The 21,728-nt window shown below is 38.1% G+C and overlaps 1 protein-coding gene across 18 annotated transcripts in view; it reads right to left on the bottom strand.

The window, feature by feature from the left end:
• Positions 1 to 21,728, bottom strand: part of DLG1 (discs large MAGUK scaffold protein 1) — a 182,821-nt gene that overhangs the window by 37,998 nt on the left and 123,095 nt on the right. For all 18 annotated transcript variants that reach the window (XM_075418031.1, XM_075418030.1, XM_075418029.1 and 15 more), the window contains 4 exons: positions 19,877 to 20,021; positions 11,428 to 11,554; positions 9,353 to 9,509; positions 8,026 to 8,128 (listed from right to left, as the gene is read on the bottom strand). In XM_075418031.1, the coding sequence (XP_075274146.1) occupies positions 8,026 to 8,128; positions 9,353 to 9,509; positions 11,428 to 11,554; positions 19,877 to 20,021 (532 nt within the window). The remainder of the gene's footprint in view (positions 1 to 8,025; positions 8,129 to 9,352; positions 9,510 to 11,427; positions 11,555 to 19,876; positions 20,022 to 21,728) is intronic.

Raw genomic sequence — 21,728 nt, forward strand, 5'->3', positions numbered from 1 at the left:
ATGCAACACAATAAGAATATAAGAATAATGGTATTTCTTCTTGGCTAGAATTTTCTCAAAGTTTCCAAGAAGTTTAGCCGCAGGAAGGGAGTAGTACCTGCTATCATAACACAGCTTGAGGAAGCACAAGCATCTGCTGCTTCAACTCATGGCATTTATTCAATAGTACCCCACCATCACCAAAAAAAAAAAAAGAAAAAAAACCCCAAAGCCTACTCTGGCTTACACATAATCAGTTATTAGGAACATTGGATGGATACATCTGGGTTCAAGTTTAAACTTTAAAATTATACTGGATAAGCAGATGGTGCAAAACTAGAACAGATCTGCTCTATTTCATGTCTGCATGTATTGTACAGCAAAGAACAAAAGGCGGGGGGCAGGGGGGAAGATTCGGAAATCCTGTAAGATTCTTCTGCTCCTAGCTCCTAAAGTGATTCTACCTACAAAAATGTTTTCAACATCAATGTTTATTTTAACAGAAATCAAACCTTCAGAGACAGAGTGTGAGCAGTGAAACTCTCCTGGACTGCCTATCTAGTTGGCAACACGAAGACAGTGACACACACAGATACATGGTGAATAGTCTATACAGGCAGGGGAAGAGAAAAAAGAGGCCGCAGTGAGAATTCATTTGGTCTGGAACACATGTTCTAGCAAGCAGGGCAAAAGAAATAAAGACTATGACAAGTGCTGGAAGATTCACCAAACAGCACAGAAGGAAAAGCAACTCATGGAAGCATGGATGTGGGTACAGGGAACAGATGGCAGCACAGCACTGAGAAGCAGAGATTCTTACACATACTGAACCCACGAAGAACTGAAAAAGTTCTTTTTAAATAAAAAAGTATGCCCCTTGCTTCCCTCGCCCCATCTGCCCGTGGAAAGCCCTCCTTTAGCAGGACCCACTGGATCTGTCAGAGCGGTGCTCTTGTGCTGACAATTTTATGTAACCACTTATTTATATTCTTTTCTCCACTCTCAGAATACTCATTTTTCCTTTCCATGGTGCCTCCGAAAAAACTGAGAAATGGAGCCTGGTAGTAAGTTACAACAGCCACCATCACACTGATCTTGTATTGACCCTCCATTTGTTTTCAGTTCTAAGCTTGTGAGACAGGGCTGTCACTGACTGAAGTTGTATTTATGAGTTCTAGTTGTATACTACTGCCATCCCTTGATTAACTACACTGGTGTTTGATAAATTCATAGGTACCGTTCATGTTTTGCACATCTTTTCTTGTTACAGACTGTAGTACAAATATCAGTTGGTGGAGGAGGTTGTGGAGTATAGTATGTTTCAAAAACATAGCAAAGAGGTTACCCATTAAAATGTATGGACCGCCATAAAACCATCATAAATCATCTTGGAGGAGGTATTACTTTGCTTCAATGTTTGTTATTTTATATTAACATGACCTGAGAGAGACCACAATGCATTCCACATGCTACTGGTGGCTTTCATGCACTCTAATGTGTAATGAGCTTGTAACCTCATTAGTCAGTTGAAAGACTAGGCCATGGAATTTCAAAACAGATTAGAAAAATTGCTTTAGTATTTAGTTAAGAACATCTCCCGCAGAGCCTGCAAAACTCAGAAAGGGACTAGGCCCAGTCGCTGCTGAAGTGAATACCCCATTGCAGGTTTACCACACATTCACAAATTGTTTTCAGGCTGAACTGTTTTTGAAGACAGACGAACAATTTTATTTCTTAAAGAGCAGAACTGAGGTTTTAAAGGATTAAAACATGTGTAAGCTGCCTTATAGGGTCTATCAGGACTATATATAGCAGAACCCTTCTTCTAATCTTAATGGGCCTGATTTTAAAGGTACTTTAATTGACTAATCTGGATTACTTGCAAATGAGTAGAACCAGGTACAAAACAAGCAGGAACAAAAGTCTGGAAGGCTAGAGACCACGTACCCCAAAACAGGATGAACTTTCTTCTAAAAACATATTTTTTAAAGAATTTTTCATTTTATGAAATTGGGATGTAATTTTAAACCACCTTTGGTTAAGAAAATCCACATTCTTGGCTAGGAAGCAAGGGAAGCTCATCCTCAATACAAAACAAATACTGAGAACTAAGTTTTGCAAAAGCATTATTTGCTTTGTGCTATTCCAGCTGGACTTTTACAAACAGAAGATTTACAATATATTTAAAGACAAATGCTCTGAAAATAATCTTACTTTACACACATGAAAGTGCTACCATCTCCCAGAGCGTAGTTATTCGGTTTTAAATCCCACCAGAAAACAGTGCACAGATGACCCAAACAGAAAACTTGGCCAAACACTAGCCATTCAAAGGTAAGCTCAAACAAAGCTTTTTTTGGTTTTCCTTTTCACTCATTTGTTCTAAAGACAAGACAGAATGAGAAATACAAAGTTGTCATACTTGGACCTCATTTTCAGTAGATGAATACATTCCTTCAAAACGAAAAAGTATGTGAAAATCCACCGAAAAATCTGGCTAACAAAATATGAGGTGTTTCGATTGAACTATGAATCTTAAATACATTTTGCAACGAAGAATCACTTATTTCCTTCAATAAAGCTGACAGAAAAATGTGTGTTGACTGCCTCTATGAACTATGTAAGTTCAGAAGCAGAGATTTTACAAAAAATACCTTAAAGACTTCTCTTGCAGTTTTGGCTCCACCTTCTCTTAATCTTACACTGACCCACCCAATCACCTAAGAACATGGACCTAATCTATCAATTAACCATCTTCCTACTCTTTCAGAAAAGTGGATTTATAGACTTGATCAGCTGAATTACAAAGAGAGACCAATGTAGATTCTGAATTCTAAATAACAGGCAGCTGATAACTCACATAAGACTGCTGTACTAGTTAAAATTACAAAATTATTTTTTGTATGTCAGGTGGATCCTTGGGAAACAGAAAGTGCTGCTACCCTTTCCAGTCATGACAGGCTTATCTGAATTTTGCCTCTGTTTTGGGGGAAGCACCCGGTGACCAGTGTGAATGTTGATGCCAATACACTTTGTCTGCTTTCTTTTTCAAGGCCCTCCAAGAGCAGGCTTCACAGTTAATGTGCATGTAATTGCAGTTAACATTGTACATACAATTAATTGCCTAGTTCTGATCTAGTAGAATATAACTATGAAAAAGAAATGTTTAATCTACAAAATTTTTTCCATTTAATTTCAACCAAATATATTTTCATATTTTTAATGGCTTTCTTTGGCTATTTTTCTTAAACACTTAAATGCACTTAAACTACAATACATTTATGGTAGCCTTCTGGAACCTCATACCTTTTCAGAATGGCAAAATCTAACCTTCCAGAAATTTAGAATTTTGAGGTAACACTATTATTATGTCATCCTCAAAACACATTAAGAACGTTTCAGATGACCTTTTAATGTGAATGGACATAACAGTGGAAGTGTCAATGAGAAATGAGAGGAGAGCCCTCTAAAGGCTGTACACCTCTGGACAGTCCTATACTTCCCCGTTGCTGCTCCTCTCCTCACTACACTCTCTTCAAGAACTGAGACTCCCATGTTCCTATATTCCTGCTACATAGCACGATCATAATTTTGACCATCTCTGAATCCCCATTCCCAGGAGATAAGACATATATCCAAACTGCCTAGAGCTTCCTCTCATTCTTCCGCACTAATATCACAATTTTTCCTTGCCATCCTACATCTGTAAAAAACCCAAACAAGGGAGATGGCAATGTGGCACTGAGGGGTCTCTGCAGAGCCAGGAAGCAACAGGAAAACGAGACGGCTCAGAAACCTCTACAAATGAAAAATGGCTCATCAAAACACTTCTGTGTACTGGAGCAACATCACTTTCTTTGAAAGTGCTGCAGGTCACGGTACTTTCTTTCCAGTGGAACTTACACTAAAGCAAAATCCCTTTTTATTCATGAATGATGTCTTGAAAGGAGATACAAATTTGTAGTACAAGCAGAGAAATAAGGAAAAGCTTTCAAATGAACAGGAAAACAAGAACAACATCCTGACTACCCCACCACACTTCTACAGGATAATTCCCATTTCCCAGACTTCTGCTCTTCTCCTGCCCTGGACCCCTCCTCTGCAGCATCCAGCCCCAGCAGGTTCAAATCCAGTGACCTCTGCAACTAGGGAGATTTTGTGTACACACACTTGGCTGTGTACGTGCCACAAAACTATGTACAACCACAACCCAATAGGTGACTCAACAGTTTACAACAATAGCTCCTGCATAAGTTGTAAGATAAAGCAAGGAGTAAGCAGAAGTCAACTGACTACAACTGACTCCTCTATCAGGAGAAAGCAGAAGTCAACTGACAACAGCTGTGGTATTACTAAAGTGGTGGCTAATGCACGAGTCACCTTTGTAAATTTGTAAACAGGAGAATACCTTCATATTCCCTATTTGCCTTTTAGCTGTCCCAAGGAGTGCGGGTAAGTTGCTGAAATGTGATTCAGTAAGGCATCTCTCAAATTTACTGAACACTGCTGGAAGCTAAATGAATGTCCAGAATGATATTTTTAGGAATCAAATTACATCTGTTTTCACCCGATTTTATAACCAAGGAACATTTTGCAGATTTAAGAAGAAAAAAGTCAGCAGTTATGTAATTTGAGCCTGGATATAATAAAAGTTGTATCATTCAGCCATATTAGCCTACCCCGAGTTCAGTAACTAGTGTTTCATAAACCATGTTGTCTAACTGTATTTGAAGTGACAGATACAGAAAATTCATCCCTTTCCATTACAGAAGTTTTCCAAATATTAATTTTTTCTACAGCCTACTCAGGCTTTTCTGTTTCTGCCTGCAAAAATCCTCTTTTCCCAGAAATCTGAGGAGAAAGACAAATGAATTTCTGACAGAGCTAATGTGGCAGGATGTAAAATCATAAATTAGCATTCCCCATCACATCTATGAACATACAAACTGTCATATACAATTACAGGGAGTGAAGTGAGCTGGTCCCAAGTGTCTTCCAAATGCTCCCATCATACTGAATCTATTTACCCAGTTATAATGAGCCCTGATGGATGTCTAGAATCTCCTTGATCTGTCCTAGCTGTCAGCATCTTTTACAAAATCCTGCTGGATTTATAGACATAAATAAAATACATATGCAATACAAGCAGTTATAACTGATGCTCTTCATCTTTACAAAGACATTCAAGAAACACCAATGATGAACAATAATTTTATGAACTCTTCATTTTAATAATTTTTAACCTTTTTCTGAATGGCATAAACAAAAAGTAGATATAACTACATACAGACATATCTATATGTATTTATAATTTCCCAACTTAAATGAATCAAGTGAGCAGAAAAGAAGACTATCCGCAGTTATAATTCAGGAAGTCTGAAGATGATCAAAGAACATGTGCACTTCTATCAAGTAAACTCAAGCACATGGATGACATTTTCTATTTGGAGAGTCAAATCTCAGACTGCTTTCCTATGATAATAAACAAACAGTAATCTTTAAGGAAATATTCGCTTCACTAATCTCTAAGATACAAACAGTGAGTATGTGATCTAACTTACGTCCCACACCAGATCTGAAAGAAGCTGACAGCTGGAGTCCCACTCAACCTCTTTTTAAGTGGAGTGAGAAAAGGGCAAGCAGAGATGTCAAACAAAGTCAGACACTAGTAATCTAGCTCTCTGAGGCAGGTTAGCCATGTGCCAATTCATACTTAGCCTCCAAACTAGGCTGGATCTCAATTTCCATGGCATACTTCAACAGGGTAGAGTAAGCCCCAACATGCTTCCAACATCTTCATTCCAAATGGAGATTTTAAGCACTATTTCAGAAAGAAAGCTGGCCATGCAGATGAAACATCTAAAAAAAAAACCCCAAACCCAAAAACTTTCTTTGAATAACACATTGGATGTCTGCCAAACTCTAAGATAATTCAAGTGATGTCTCCCAAGTGCATCCTCTAAAATGGGTCCTACAGTTCTTTGAGAACCGCACTCTCAAAACAGCTCAACTGCATGCAGTCTTGTTCTGAATGCTTCAGTAATCATGAAGGAATCAGTGCAGCTCTAGGTTTGAAGTCTACAAGTGACAGTCATTGAGAAATTTGTAAGAGGCATATCTGGGCAAATCTCTGTGCAAAGACCCAAAATCCCAGCAGTCAGTCAAGCACCTCCATACACGTTTCAAGAAAATAAGTTATCTACTTGGACAAGCGCTAATGAAGAAAGCTGCTATTTCCAATGCAGAAAGAGCAGCAATCATCCAGAATGCGTAGTTCTCTTATTCTAGAAGGAAATGAGAGTTCCAGCTTTCAGTGTATGAAGGGATTCTTCTCTTTTTAAAGCCTGAATCCCAGAAAGAGAGGACTGAAAAACTGCTGCTTTTGCATGAAGTCTGGACACGTTTTTTGGCAAGGAAAAAAAAAAAAAAGCAGCACTGTGTCCCGGGATATATTCTACCACAGAAACATTTGTTCTGCTACTCTGAGCCACATCTCAACATATCTTCCTGGCAGAAGTAGCAGTGACCAAGAATGCCTCTTTGAACAAAAAGGTGGCCAGATGCTCAAAAGCATAACTCAAGGGCAAATAAAAGCACAAGCTTTATTTCTCACCAAAGTGAGGGATCCCTATGCAAGGAGCAAGAAGATACAACCATTTGGCATACCTGTTACAACACTGAAGACCTAAGCAGAGGATACGCCAAATGTGTATCAACAGAAATACTTGACAATTATGACACAAAGCCAAAGCAAGTATTGCAGAACCAATGTTGACCTTGCTGCTCTTTCTGAATTAAAATCTCAGAGTGCTCCTAGGAAACGAATCCTGGAATGGAGCAATCTACAGATTCAACATCTGACCAGAATGCTCCCTCTCAGGACAACACAGGCATTGACAACATGGGCTGGCTGCAGGGATTTGACCATGAATCAGACACAAATCAGTTGACCTTATTACTGACGGAGTTCTTGGGTCAGTGGAGATATGAGATTGATGTAAGTGGAGGGGGAGGGGAGGGGAATGTGAAAGCTAATGTTTCAAAGACTTGGGGAGGGTAGAATAAGAGAAAGATGGCAGAAGAGAAGAAATAAAGAATGAAGACAAGTGTGCTGCAACCAGCTAACTAACAATTTCAGATGAAGGCAGCAGGCCTGCTCAATGTCCAGTCCTGACAAACATCTACACTTACCCCTTGTCAGTACTGTTAAAGCAAAGGTTTAAGCAGACAAGCCACTGCAAGGAAGATTTAGTGACGGGCCATTCAATTTAGCAAAATTGGAGAAAGCTGTTGATCATCACAGTTCATAACAAGACATCAAAAATGTCTTATAAATAAACAGTAGTATATGGGTTTAAAGACTCAAGGTAAGCATAAAACTTTATACTACTGAATTTTTAAAGTCTCAAATAGACAAAGGCATTTGAAATGCGCTGTAGAAATACAAGAGGACAAATATGTGTATTGTGATAAGGCAGTATTATTTGGCCTCTGCAGAACACATGAGGATGTTTAATCAGCATCAGCTGCAGTCTAATCCGGACCAGAAAAAATTGCTCGATACACAGAAACACCACCTCAGTGTGAAAGAGAGGAATGAAAACCTGATGGTCTCCTTAGGTCATCTGAATCAACACAACAGAGAAGAAATTAGTCTTTTATCCTCCTACCACTAAGGAAGATAAATCCACCATATTAAAGGTGAAGACCATTGTGAAATACAAAAGTAATAATGTGGCATTTCTACTAAGTTCTGGATTTACAAGCTTAATTTTCATCTTATGACAGTTTTAACATTTACTGAAGAAATCAAAATATTGAACATGATTAGAGCAAGAAACATTTCAAGCCGTGGCACCAACACTTGCACATGTTCCTATATGGTCACATGCAATTATGCTAACAGGTATGTGTCAACATCTATTGCATTATTTCTTTCTCCTCTCCTCAAAAGAGGGGTTAGGTGGGGTGGAAGAACGTTGTAGGTTATCTTTCTCTGAGTTTCAGATTGTAGAAGTGAACCTGAATGTACAAGGCAATCCTTACCTTCTGGACGATACTGAGCTACGATAGTTACTGCTTGTCCTGCATTCTTCAGGGCTGCTGCTGCCTGCTCATGGGTTGCTGCTTTTAGATCTACTCCATTTACCTACAAGTAATACAAAAAAGCTCTTTATCAAAATAAATGTTTGTGTTTATTATCACAGAACACAGACTAGTGAAAAAAAATTAAGTGGATGCAAACTAGTTTCCATGCCATGTGAGTTTCCCTGTTTCCGCTTCCAACACTACAAGCTAGTTAATACAAACAAAGATTACTGGTCCTTACTGAAATCCAGAGTCAATAAATCCTCTCTCACATATACCGCCCCGTTAAGAAATACTGTAGTTATCATAGTATATCACTTGATGAATTTGTATTCACTAGGTCGGTTTTCTTCTTCTTTAACACTTTTTTCTTCCTTTTTAAGAAGACACAGAGAATGTTACTTCCTCTGATGGTTCACCTCCCCTTTCCACAACAGGGCTTCAGGACCTCCTCAGCCAATGAGTGCCTACAGATCATTGCATCTAACAACCAGTGCCAGACTATGCCCCCCATGAAATTGTCTAGCCTTGTTTTCAATGCAGATTTTAAAACAGTGTCAGAAAAAAACTGAAGCAGAAATGTGTGGGTCACATTTTAGACCAAAAGCATTTTTCGTAGTTCAAACTAAAATAAAGACCTGTTCTAATATCAGCATTTTAATAACAGCAGAGCCAAAATTATTTTTTCCTCTTGAATAACTACCAAATGACAATATAATTGTCCAAGGAAACGATTCTCCATAAATGAAGTGATTTCACAAAGAAACACAAAAAAAGTCTTTATGACCTTCAGTACAGAAAATCTTTGTGACCTACAGTACTAATACAGTCATAACACCTCAGACAGGTATGAGCTGGATCTATTTAAGACTAATGGGAAGTTCAGCTGCTACTCCAGGAAGCAAACTACCTAATTGTAGACACTACTGCCAAGCGTCTCCAACTCATTAGAAGGCTTATTTCTGAAGCCCGCATTCTTTCAGTTTAGACACCCCCACCCCACCCCCCAAGCCCCCTCAGCTACCAGACTAAGGTAAGTTAGTATCTTCACTGAAAAATATATCTCTGGGATAGCAAAGTGCTATTTGAATCAGGTGACAGATGAGAAACTGGGGCAGACTAAAGTCCTCAAGGACACTTTGGAAGTATATTGGCATCTGTTCCATTGTCTCAAATTTAGCTCAGTTAATGATATCCTTTGCATATAAGCCATATTAACTGGCATTAATATCCAAGGAGAAAAAGCATTTGTTGTTGTTAAAATAAAAGCAGCAAGGAATCCTACAGAAATTATACGATCTCCTTTCCTAAGCTCTCCACTCAGGTCAGCTGGCCCGCCTGCCAAGATGAAAGAGATGAAAATTCCTTCTCCATCTTCTCCTCCAACGATGTTGAAACCAAGACCTGTTGATCCTCGATGCAGGACAACCTTTCTAGGCTCCCTGAATGAAAGAAAGGAATATGAAATCTTCAACAATTAGAAAAGCTAAAATTTCTGAGAGAAGTAGTGTTGAAAATTTAGGTATCAGAAGTTACAAATTTCTTAAGGCAACAGCATCATGTGTCCCCCGGTCTTCTCCCCAAAGCTTAGACTTTCAAATAATAGCTCCTATCATCTGTATGCTTTCAATCCTGCTTCTAGATGCAACACAAAATATCCTCCCTGTTATCAGGTGTACTGAACAATTCGTAAGTATGTATGTATTCCAAATTCCTATTATGCTACAATCCTATTCAGCTTTAAATTTCATTACTTAACACTTTCCATATTGTTCAAAAGCCTCAGTATAGCTCACAGTCTTATTCTATCCAATGGCAACAGCAGGCAACAAAATACTATCTTCCCTTTCTGAAATGTAAAGAACAAATTCCAATGGAAACAACACCAACAAAAAATATGTCCTTATTGCTTTATTTTCACTCCAGTTGGTCAAGCAATAACTACAGCAAAGAACAATTCAAAACGTATGCATAAGCCCTTTCAAAAAACAAAAGCATTTATGGCATTCTTAAATAAATTTGTAATTTATTTGCAGCAACTGCAACTTAAAAAGTTAATTCTAAACCTAGTTGTCACATTCTTTTTATAAGATTCCTTCCTTGTTTGGATGGGGAGAGGAAAAAAGAAATACTGATCAGCTTAAGATAAGGCCAGTCATCTTCTAATGCAGAAACAATCCCTCCAGAAATCTACTCATCTGCTACTTGACCCAGTACAAGAAAAGAATAAATGATTTTATAGTAAAGCAACTGTGCACTGCATTTGAAAAATCACTAGAGAGCACTAAAGAACAATTAATGGACATTCTTAAGTATTTTGAGACATTAATTATTAATTTCTACGATAAACTAAGAAGCTGCATTTTTCCAAAACAAACAAACAATATCACCTAGTCTGATCTTTAAAAATTGCTCCATTTTTGCACTAGCTCTTAAATCAACTTAGTTTCAAATTCTTAAATTTCACCTCCTATCAACTACTATATTCATCTTTTCAGAGTACTATTTTATCGCAAATAAATGACATTGTGAAAACCTATGTATATTGCTTTGGATCACATAAATACATTAACAAAAATGTTGCAGTTAGAGAACATAAATGCAGAATATCTTTAAAATTACTCAAAATCTCTAAACCTCTTCTTGCGATGGAGGGAGCAGAAGATGGGAAGGTAATTCAAAGAAAATCACCTAAAACCTTCTCTGAATAGCTTCTGCAATTCAGAAGAAATCCTGGGTGGACCCTGCCTGAGAAACTGAGTGACATTATCCGCATCAGATTATGGCGCAACAGAACTCAGCAACAACAGACTGAAAATTTTAACATCCCTATACTTGCTGAGCAGAAGGGTAACAAATTAGAATAGCCTCCCTTTGTCAGCTATGATGAACAAAAGATTAATGCAACCTACTGAATCAGTGAAGGAATGAATAGTCTGTTAATGAGAAAGGATTAAGAGCTCTCTAGCCTTTCTGGATTTACTAATCCATCAAAACAAACCTTTGCCCATTAAAAAAAAAAAAAAAAAAAAAAAGATTGCAGTCTTTGAAATAAGTCTATTGTCTGCTCATACTACCCTAAAAAACTCAGTCAACTCATGGACCACTTTGGCAAGGCATTCTGATTTTAACACTATTCCTAGACTCATAAACCATGTGCATGTGTGTGTGTGTGTATATATATATCAAAAAATATGTCTAGTTTTCTCCTTACATCCATGTTTACAAGTGTTCAGAAACTAACGATGTGCATTTATTTCTTGAAATAAAACACAGTATTTACTAGTATTTTGCCCACAAACACATTTTACGAGCTTCCTTGGTTAACCAATTTGCCATGTAGCTTTGGTTATTCATTACCTGGTAATCTCATCATCTCCAAGCATTCCCTTGGGAATGGGTGAATATCGCCCTGGTGATGCTGGGGGCAGGGACTGTCCCAGGTAGGCAGATGGAGTGATATGGTTATCCACTGGCTGAGAATAAGCTTCAAAGAGGAGGGGGGGGGGGGGGAGGGAAACGCACATTAAGTCAATAAGGAAAAAAGCTGGAGGAACTGAAACAAGGTATTATAAGGAGTGACCTCTTCTAAAAACAAAATCTAACACTTGAAATGATACATTATAGATTTCGTAGTTCCAAAATACTGTGTCACATCTACGCATTCCCCAGTTTCCTCACACTTTAAGTCAGTACGCAAATTTTTCAGCTTGATCTTGTCTCATGAAAAACCCCATTTTTTAGAAACAGACACTGTGGATAGCTGAAGTCCATGAGGACAGGCTGGAGATTTTTACAGTTGTCTTTAACTTGACTGAAGTCAATTAAGAATTTCAGTTTCTTACAATCACTATGTCGGAGCAACAGTGAAAAATATAACATTTTAATGTTACACTTCTTCTAAACTATCAAACTGCCTATCTCTTTCTTTCAGTGCTTTGAAGTGGAGCATCCTAGCACCTCCAGAATACTTCACGCCGTTCTGATTACCAGGTCTGAACAAGGAGGGATGTTACACTTCTTAGACACTGAACAAAACCATTTTTAATAGCACCAGTGCTGGTAGAGATGCTAGAGGTGCTCAGCCAACAGCACACATCAGGGAATGAAGGTAGGACTATTCCACCTCCTGCTCTTCAAGGTAAGAGGCATGAATTTACTGAGAGGACTCCCGTGCTAATGCAAAAAATTTCAACTGCACCACAAAGGTCAGTTGCCTTATTCACGGGTTCATCAATTTAAACTAGGAATGAGTATTAAAAGGATTTAGTTTAAGCTTTTGCATAACAGGTCATGAATCCTGTGCGTGAAGTGCCTATGTTCTACCTGAACCACAACACGCATACTAGAAAAATCTAGCATCTTGATTTCAGTTGATCGAAAATATTGTAGAATTCCAGGGGAGTTGTTCCAATAAATAACTAAAAGTGTGCATTATATTTCCAGGTTAGGTACAAGAGTTTTGAGTGTCCATTCACAAGGCGTAGTCATACTCACTGTCACCTATTACAAAGCATTTTCTACAACTGAAAAATCTTTTTTCTGGTATTGGTGTTTCAAGCTTTGAGGGTTAAACATGGAGGATGGGGACACTTCACAGAGTCCACATTATTAAAGTTGCCAGACTCTCTTTGCTCTTATTTGCATGCTGTATCGATGTGGTGCCTGACCTTTGAAGATTTACACTAAACCCAAAGCTTTTTAATTGAATAGACATGACGCAGATTGCAGAAGTGACCTGTACCATCTTCTTTTTTGTTTTTCTTTTTAAACCTCTGGCAGAACATTTCGATCATATACCAACTTCATCATGAGTATTTTTATGAGAAATTTGCTGAACAGCCAATTTTCAAACCTCCCAATCTGTGCTGGATTGATTCTATATTATTCTAGATTCCTAGTAAACCTGCGTGCAGCAAATTCCACACGTGGAGCACGTATCCCATAAACACTGTCTTACCCCGAGCAACAGTATAACAAAACAGGTACTGAGCCACATCAGGAACCATCTACAGTACCCTAATGCTTGGCACATACCATCTGGTATCTTATCTGACTAGTCACATTGCTTCTTATTCTTTAGTGTTTTGTCACAATATTAGAGTTCTTTCAGTTTTCTAGAATGTGTATCAGCAAGCATTAAAATCCACTATTAAGAGCCTAGGTAGTTTAAAAGCACTATCTGATGAAGTAATTAAGTGTGTTCTCCAAAAACACCAGCCATGAGTTGCGTGCTCTAGTCTGGGACTGTGCAGAACTTCTTGGAGATTGCAAATCTGGAGTCACTAGTGGTTTCAGCAGAATTCAGAATCTGAGTTTTGGCAACAGATTTTCACAATGATTACTCAACCATACAGCAATATTTATTTTTCCATTGAAAACACTGTATGTATTTTATTACAAAAGTGTATTTCCTTGTCACTGTACACATTTTTTGTTTAAAGCAAGTGATACTTCAAAAAACTACTACTATATATAAATATAGTTATTTTGGTTTTCCTCAGAAAATTTTACAGCTAAAGCACAGAAAAAAGGAATGCAGACTTCATGAGCTCTTTTCCAATTATCGGAAAATGGGTTTTGATTAAAAAATCCTAAACAACTGTAGCAGAGTATAGCAGCTCTGTACATTCTGTTCATGCACTAAATCTTCTCGTTTCATCAAACAAATTTACAATTGCTTTTAACAAGCCAGTGGTAGCTATAACAATGCATATTTTACACGAAGTAATTACATTTTTCATAATAAATTCTATGTTCATTGATTTACACTGCTTTTCATTTGACTGTTTTTAAGGTTCCTAAAGCTTTTAGCTGCTTCATGTTCAGAACATACATACCATCTAATACTGTCACATATTCTTATTTTTTTAATTTTGTATCCCTTCACCATGCAACTAAAACTCAGCTAGCAAGCAATATAACAGTTTACTTTTTCAGACCTGTGGTCTGTTCCACATCAGCACTGGCTACATCATTTATAAAGTGCTACATACAGTACTTGCTTAGAAAGTCAGTTACTTTTTCAAGGCTGGTATTCTCAGCGCTAGCGAAGCAAACCTACAGGGCATAAAAAGGCTCTCTATGGAGTTCCTGAAAAAAAAACATGCCTGCGCCTTTCCCAAAACGGTTTTAGCTGGAGATTATACCTGAAGAACATTCATGAGGAACATGAGAGAAATAAAAGGCAAACCATCAGATTCTGAATCCTAAACCAGGTCTAAAGTTCTATTTCCAAGTAATTATTATTATTAAATTAACTGATAAAGGATCTGTGTTTTGGATGAACAGAAAATTACATGCATAATTACAAAAAAAAAATTACAAGCATAAATGCTGCTTTGACAGGAAAACTCGAAGACTCTAAAGTAGAAATTCCACTTCTAAATCCACCCCCCCGACATAACACAGTTCTACACAAAAAGAAAACAGATTTCCTTAGTATCTGCAAATTGAGGACACCAATCACAAGTACAATCTCTAAAATGGGAAATAAAATTAAAACTTTATTGTAATTTACTGTTATGACCTATTCTTCTCTTCCCGTATTTATTCCATTTAAGGAACAATAAGGCATTTATGTCTCCAGCGAGGAAACTGATTATTCCCCACCTTGCAGTATTTTATTTCTCAATGCAGGGTGGAAATACTGTAGCAGTGCACCCACACACAAAGGACAAATACTTTAAAACTGACTAGAAGTCAAAGATGCATCATTAATAATCTCTTTAAAGGAGCCCTGTATAGGAAGCAAACCCTCTGTCTCTCAAAACCTGCGTAGACACTTTTACGACTCTGATACTCTACAATCTGCACTGTACAGGTAATGCTGGTGGTTTTGAATAGCAAGTTCTAGACCTTCTTAGTAATACTTTAACTGAGTAACTTTAAAAGCATTTATACCAACAAGCTACTGGACATTTGTTCCAGGAACCATTTAATGACCAATATTTATATATACATTACTGAGGCGATTTATATGCCCTACTGGCATACAACCTACAACAGAAGATGGACAGCTGTGATTATTAGTCACGCAAATCAGTTTAGCGGCCAATGGTGCCAGCCAGCTGGGTGGCATCAGCCACACGACCACCCCACATACAGTGCTGTCATTCCCCTACACACAATGAACATAAGGGGTTATTTTTTTTTATTTTCCATGTTACCCATACTGGAAATTCTGATCTTTCAGTGTCTCAGAGATTTGATGCCACACACGGGAACAGTACTTAAATGGCAGTGTGCTCAGAAAGAACAATCTTTCATAACTGCATTCTCCTTGAGTCAGAAAATGGAGATCACTGTAAAGTAACTGTTTAGCAATCCACATCTCAAGAAAAATCTCACAGAAGCAATAGAAACAGGCATAGCAATCAACTATTCCAGACAGTCAAGGGCTGTGGTCAAGCTTTCATCACTTGCAGTACCAGTTTCTAGAGCTACAGCACATAACCATGAGCTATTTTTTCCACATTCATTCCCTGCTAAATGCTCTCGTCTCAGACAGCCCCAACTCTTCTTTAACAAGATTTTCAACATTAATTTCCCCCACAGGGAGCCGGAAGGCATTCACTCACTCTGATAAATATCAGACGATGGAGGTCAACATTCAGCCCCCAGCGCACAAGGAATCATGTTGGCAGGATCTGTGCTCCTCTCAGTAAATACTGCCATAAATCAGAATCTCAGAAACCTCTTGATCAAATGTCCCTTGATTCAACGACAGTAACCCCAAAGAAATATCAAATGATTTCATTATCTATATGGATGCTAACTTTGTCCCATCTTTCGTGCGATCGAACCACCTGACAAGACCATACTATTGTGTAGCTGATACTCTTACTACAGGAGTCCTAAAAGAAAAGAGTTTTGCAGAAAACTTACTGAAATTTGTGAACCTGCTTCTCAAACAGTTTTTCAGTATCCTTAGCTATGCATTTTAAATTCCCACCACCAGGGAAAGTGAGGCAGACTCATAACTAAACTAGACCAATTCCAGAGAGAAAGTCTTAAAGACAACCAAATTCTGAATTTGGTGTTTTCTGGACTTTTGAATTAACTACCATGTTCACAAAAGCTGGCATAATAAGCAATCTAGTGCATGTTCTGCAGACAGGACAGATACCAAGCTGGTAAGTACTGTGCACTGTGCTTTTAGATGTTTCTGATAATGTGTTTAAACCCCCACACACAAACAAACAAACAAACAAACAACAAAGGGGAGTTCTGAGCAGTGAGCAGTCTACGTATATACTCTGGTAGTAAACAGGGTTTCTACCTTAACATCATTTGTAATGGGCACGTCCATAGGCAGCCTCTGTGTGAATTTAAGAGATTCAGTAGTGAAAGGAATAGTATGCATTGCTTCTCCTTTATGATGAGCCTGAACTCCTGAGAACCTGGATAAGAGGATTCTGATAGACAGAAACACAAGGAAGCATTGCAAATACATGTCTCAAAATAGCTTCAGGTGAGTAAGTAAAAAGGAAGATTGTTTCGACACTCGCTCACTCACAATGCAGGCGATCCTAGAAAATGCCTCTTTAGTATCTGTCATCTGGGAAAAGCTCTTCAGAGCCCCTAACCTGAGGCTCCTGAGCCAGGTACTGCTCTGCCACATGCAGCATCACTTTTGGAGGTCTCATGTAAGCTGAGAACAAAGGTACAAACAAACCCTGAAATGGTGGCCCTGAAAACATCAGCTTCTAAAATACTATGTACAGAAGCCACCATTTCTCAGTACGATTTCTATTTAATTGAGCAGCTCCTTACAGAAAGTGGAGGCTTTCTAGTTGAAAAGTTACAGTACTCCTCTATAAAGAAACAATAGCCTTCAAGGAGATTCGTATCTCCCTTTGAAAATTCCATTGTAAATGTGAAAATATTGGGGAGTCCTGAAAAAGCTTTTGTTCTGTTCTGTATCAGAAAAATAGCATCTAGCATCTTAGCCATGTGCAGTTGTTTCTGGTAAGTGAAAGATTTAGGAAAAGGCTAAACTGATTTCCTTGAATTAAGTCATTAAAGACCTCAGGCAAGACCTTTGGATGTATTTTGTGCACAAAATTCAGGCAGCAGATCCAGAGTCTCCTGTCAGCTGCAGCAACGGCCAGCTGCACTTTGATCAACAAAGAGAGACAAGAGTATAAAGCCTTGGGTAGGAAAAGCTTTCCTGCTGTAAGGAAAAGAAACAGACTGAAGTTTCATCAAAAGACCCAGCACTTTGCAAAGCATGTTCTTTGGTTAACAGTTGACAAAAGTCTACCAGAAGCAGCGTAAAAAAAACAGAGTAACTTCAGACAGAGAACTGAGCACTAAAACTGCAGCTAAATGAAATGAAACCCAGAAAATATTCTCGAAAGTACAGACAGCACTTTAGCCCACAAACCTTGTCAAGGATCACCAATGGACAGAAGACTGGCAAACACCTGGAATCTGAGAAATCTTCTGTGATTTTTTTCTATATGCTTCAGCAGGAGAAGAAAGGTTCCCAGAAGAAGCTGCTGGAGTTTGAGGGGTGTGACAGCTCAGGAGACTGGCTTCTCACTTCTCAGTGGACATAAGTGCCACTTCACACAAATGACAGGGCACCAGGCTGCACAGAATGCCACTGTCTCTCTCAAGTCCCAATTACAGCAGGAGCAGCCAAATGGAGAGAAACTTGTGAGGGAGGACAGCAATGGGACAAAAGAGGGCCTACATGTGTGACCAGGTCATCTATCTCCCAAAAATGCATGTGAGAGCGTGTCATGTATACTGGGAAATCAAGGACTCCAAGTAAGATGGCAGTGCACATCATCATGGACATTGTGTGGGGTCACACTTGACAGAACTTTGCTGAAGAGCCAAGGGTCTTGGTAAGAAGGTATTCTTGAAGAGAATGTCACTGTCTCTTTTATGGTTCTATGTTACAATGCAATCAACTTCAATGAACTGAGTCTCCAGCTCAGTCACCATTTGAGAGAAATTAATTTGCTGCATGAGAACAGGGCCAACAGCATGCCCTTAGATACTGCTAGAGCAAATATTCCTTTAAAAGTATGTATTGATACAGATAATGTGAATATAAAAGCAAAATAATCACCCAAAGGAGAATACCAATCTGTAGCCAAAGAAGAAATATGACTGCTGCTTCAAGTAAGACTCTCAGTAGATTGACCTCACCTACCTTAAACTGAACTACTGAACTACAGTACTAAGAATCAGCCACGCTGAGTTTGATATCTCTTTCTTGAGACTGCAGACAGTCTTTTGAAGATCAAAGTATCATATAATGACCAAAGCACATAAAAACTTAAAATGAGAATCTACATTTATATCCAACCATTCCTTTATGGTTGCCTAGGAAAGAAGTAAGTTTGTCAAATCCAGCTATAGGTTCTTTCCTCCACTCACACAAACTGAACAATTTCAGTTCAGTTTTCCTCCCAAAAGAGATAACCAGTCCTCTAAATTGCTATTGTGCTTTGGTCTTCTCCATTTAAGTCTTATACCAAGTTGTTTTTTAATAATCAGGGGCACTGAGCAAGAGTTAGTAAGCACAACTTGCCAGTATCAGGTTATCATTGAGCTATTAGGATCAGGCACACAATCAGGAAGCAGCTCCTTCTTTGCCTTCCTCTCCCCCAATTTTCTTGAGGCTTTGCTTTTGCCCTCACAAAGCATTCATAAAGTAAATATCCCAATGATCGAGTCTAGATACAGTAGTAACAGGTAAGATACTTCTGTCTTTGTCACATCACCATCCACAGCAGTGTCACTGCGTTACTGCAACACTACCAGGAACCCTATGTACCACCCAGGTTACCTCTGTTCCAGAAAATCTGAATTCAAGGTGAAATATATGAAGTAGTATCTGAACAGATCAGTGCCACATATCAATTACTTGTATCTAACAGCAGGAAACAAAACAAAATCCCCTAAAATATCTCTTCCCCCAGAACCATTTTATGCGACATTTTACGACTAAAACTGGTCATCCAGAAAAGTCCACCTATTCATTCTTGGAATGATACAGTTATATCACTCTCACCCCTTTTTCCAAACACTAAATGGTAGTATCCCTCTTGAAGAAACAGTACATTAAGATAAATTTTTTCTTTACATTGTAGTTCAACACTGAACTTTCTGGATTTGGACGTCTGCCTCAAGACTTCTGCAAGTAGTACCCTCCTGTCAACAAGAAATTCTTGTAACTATTTTCAATACAGCATTCACTGGTTTTTGACTTGAATTATCAACAATTATGTCAAAATTGAAGTAAGATTTCAACTAAGTTGATATGGGATTTCGTAATGCATTTGCAGGCAGGCATGAGAGGCCAAGACCTCCCACTCCTCCCAGTCCAGTTTATTCAAATACGTGCAGCTCCTGAAAAACCAGGAAAACACTAAGAAGTCAGAACATCACTAACCTCTACTGAAACAGTATTGTCTTTTGCTCAGTTCACAGGACACTGACCACCTACATAGTGCATTATTTGTTACTCTTCAGGGCCACCAGGAGAATGAGGCACACGTTCTCCTCACACTCATCAGCAAGCGATCAGAAACGCTGAGTCACTAAGACAAGGGCACATCAGTCACAGAAACACACTATGAGCCCCACTGTTGCTGCCGTTTCAGTACTCAAGCTGCTATAGGATGTTATTCTGTTCAGCATATAATTTTCCTGATTAATCAACTTTCTTATATCAGATTTTCACACTGTGTAATTTTATAAAGCTTGAAACTGTTAAAATGCTAAAAATGGGGTATGTTCAAGCCTTAAAGGAAAAAATAATTAAATCACAAAGATAAGTTGAACTTACAGTTTGTGATGTCAGGAGGGGCATAGCTGTCATTCATGAACATGCTGGTGGGTTTTGCAACTTTCAGATAAACAAAGTCAGATGTGTTTTTTAAGGCAGTCACTGCTTCTTCATGAGTAACTTCTTCTAAGCAAACACTGTTCACCTAAAGATAAAAAAATAAATTCTCAAAACAGAAAAATGTACATTTTCATAGGAGACCCACTGAAAGCTGTTGGAACACTCTGGCACTGAGAATCTTTATGAGGATTCATGTGCACAGACATAATTGGTTATATAAAAGTGATATAAAAGATGCTTTGTAGTGCTATGAGATATAAGAAAGTCTTTCCTCAAAAGATTATAATAAGCTGTATTGATTGTGACATTGTAAGGAAGGCACACGTGACTGGAAAACTAACAGGACACATACGACACTCAAAATTCCACAAGCATACACAATCACAGCACTGACACTGTGTTACTGCAAGCACTGAACAGAATAAAGTTTCTTCTAGTAAGAATAAATTCTACATAATCTTGTCATGACATAATTAAGTTCTAGACATTACAATGGGACAACATTTTCTTGGAGAAGATCCCAAAGTGACTGACTGATTTACATGACAAGTAACAAGAACTAGTTTAACTTCACAGGCCACAGATTTTTTAAACTATTGCTATTAAGGTGAAACACTAGCACGTCCGTTGAAAAAAAATTTTAAAATCCTTTAGCAATTAGTATCTCATATAAAGCCTCAGTAAACTGAGTTGCCAATCCTCTTCCATATTTTGAAGAAGGAAGTAACTTCTGCAGATAATTCCAGGCAACACTGGAAATAAGGCTTGTACTGCGCTGAACCTGAGGGACCAAATCCTCTGTTTGATTATTTAACTTTATATACTAGGTAAAAACAATTGGGCCTCATCAATTCTGTTATGGCGGGGGGGGGTGTGGAACTCTACTGCTTAAGCATGTTCTTTCCATCTGTTTTTTCTGAAAGTTTCCTCAAAGTTTCTAAAAGCCTCTTAATTTGTTGTTGGGTTTTTTTTTTTTTAAACCAGATTTAAATTCGCACCACTCCTGAAGCCTGAAAAGTCATTTTGCAGCGCATTGGTAATTGCAGTACAACCTAAACACACAGGCAGAAAGTTACATTCTGCAAAATATGGGAGCGTATCTTTACATTAGTGACTAAAGCTTTGACTAAATGAAATTCAGCTAATCAGAAGATACTATAGAAGACATTTTACTCACTTCTTTCCTAACTTAATGAACGGAGAGAATTATTACAGCTACAATAAATTACAACATTATATTTACTACATCCAATAGCACAGTGCATATGCTCCTTGCATCCCCGAAACAGCATCTGATATTAATCCAAAGCTACTTTATTTAATTTTGTCAGGCACATTTTTTGAATGGATAAAGTAATACCGGACAAAGTAATCTGTTGCAGAAGTTCAACACTTCTAAAAAAAATCAATAGAATCATAAAATAGATTCCTTAAAAGCTTCCCTATATTTTATGATATAAGCAAGTTAGCATGAAATTTTCTTGTACAGATGCAAATTCTAACACTGAAAAGCAGTTTGCCATTAAAAGGAAGCTTTCCAGCGCCCTTGCATTGTGGGGACGTCCTATAATCAAAACACTTCCTATGATGCAGATTTTAAAACTTAAAAACATCATATATTAACAGTATTATCATCAAGCAGCTGGATCTTTGGGTTTGTGAAGTTGCATGGTATATGAAGGAGTATATTTGTTGCACAGCTCATAGTAAATACAATATATTCTCTCTCCCTTTTCTCCTCTCAATTCTCACGTGAGGATTTGCTGATGTCTTGAGCCGATTTCACAGAACT

Source organism: Opisthocomus hoazin, chromosome 4, assembly GCF_030867145.1.
Source record: "Opisthocomus hoazin isolate bOpiHoa1 chromosome 4, bOpiHoa1.hap1, whole genome shotgun sequence".
NCBI classification, from domain to species: domain Eukaryota; kingdom Metazoa; phylum Chordata; class Aves; order Opisthocomiformes; family Opisthocomidae; genus Opisthocomus; species Opisthocomus hoazin.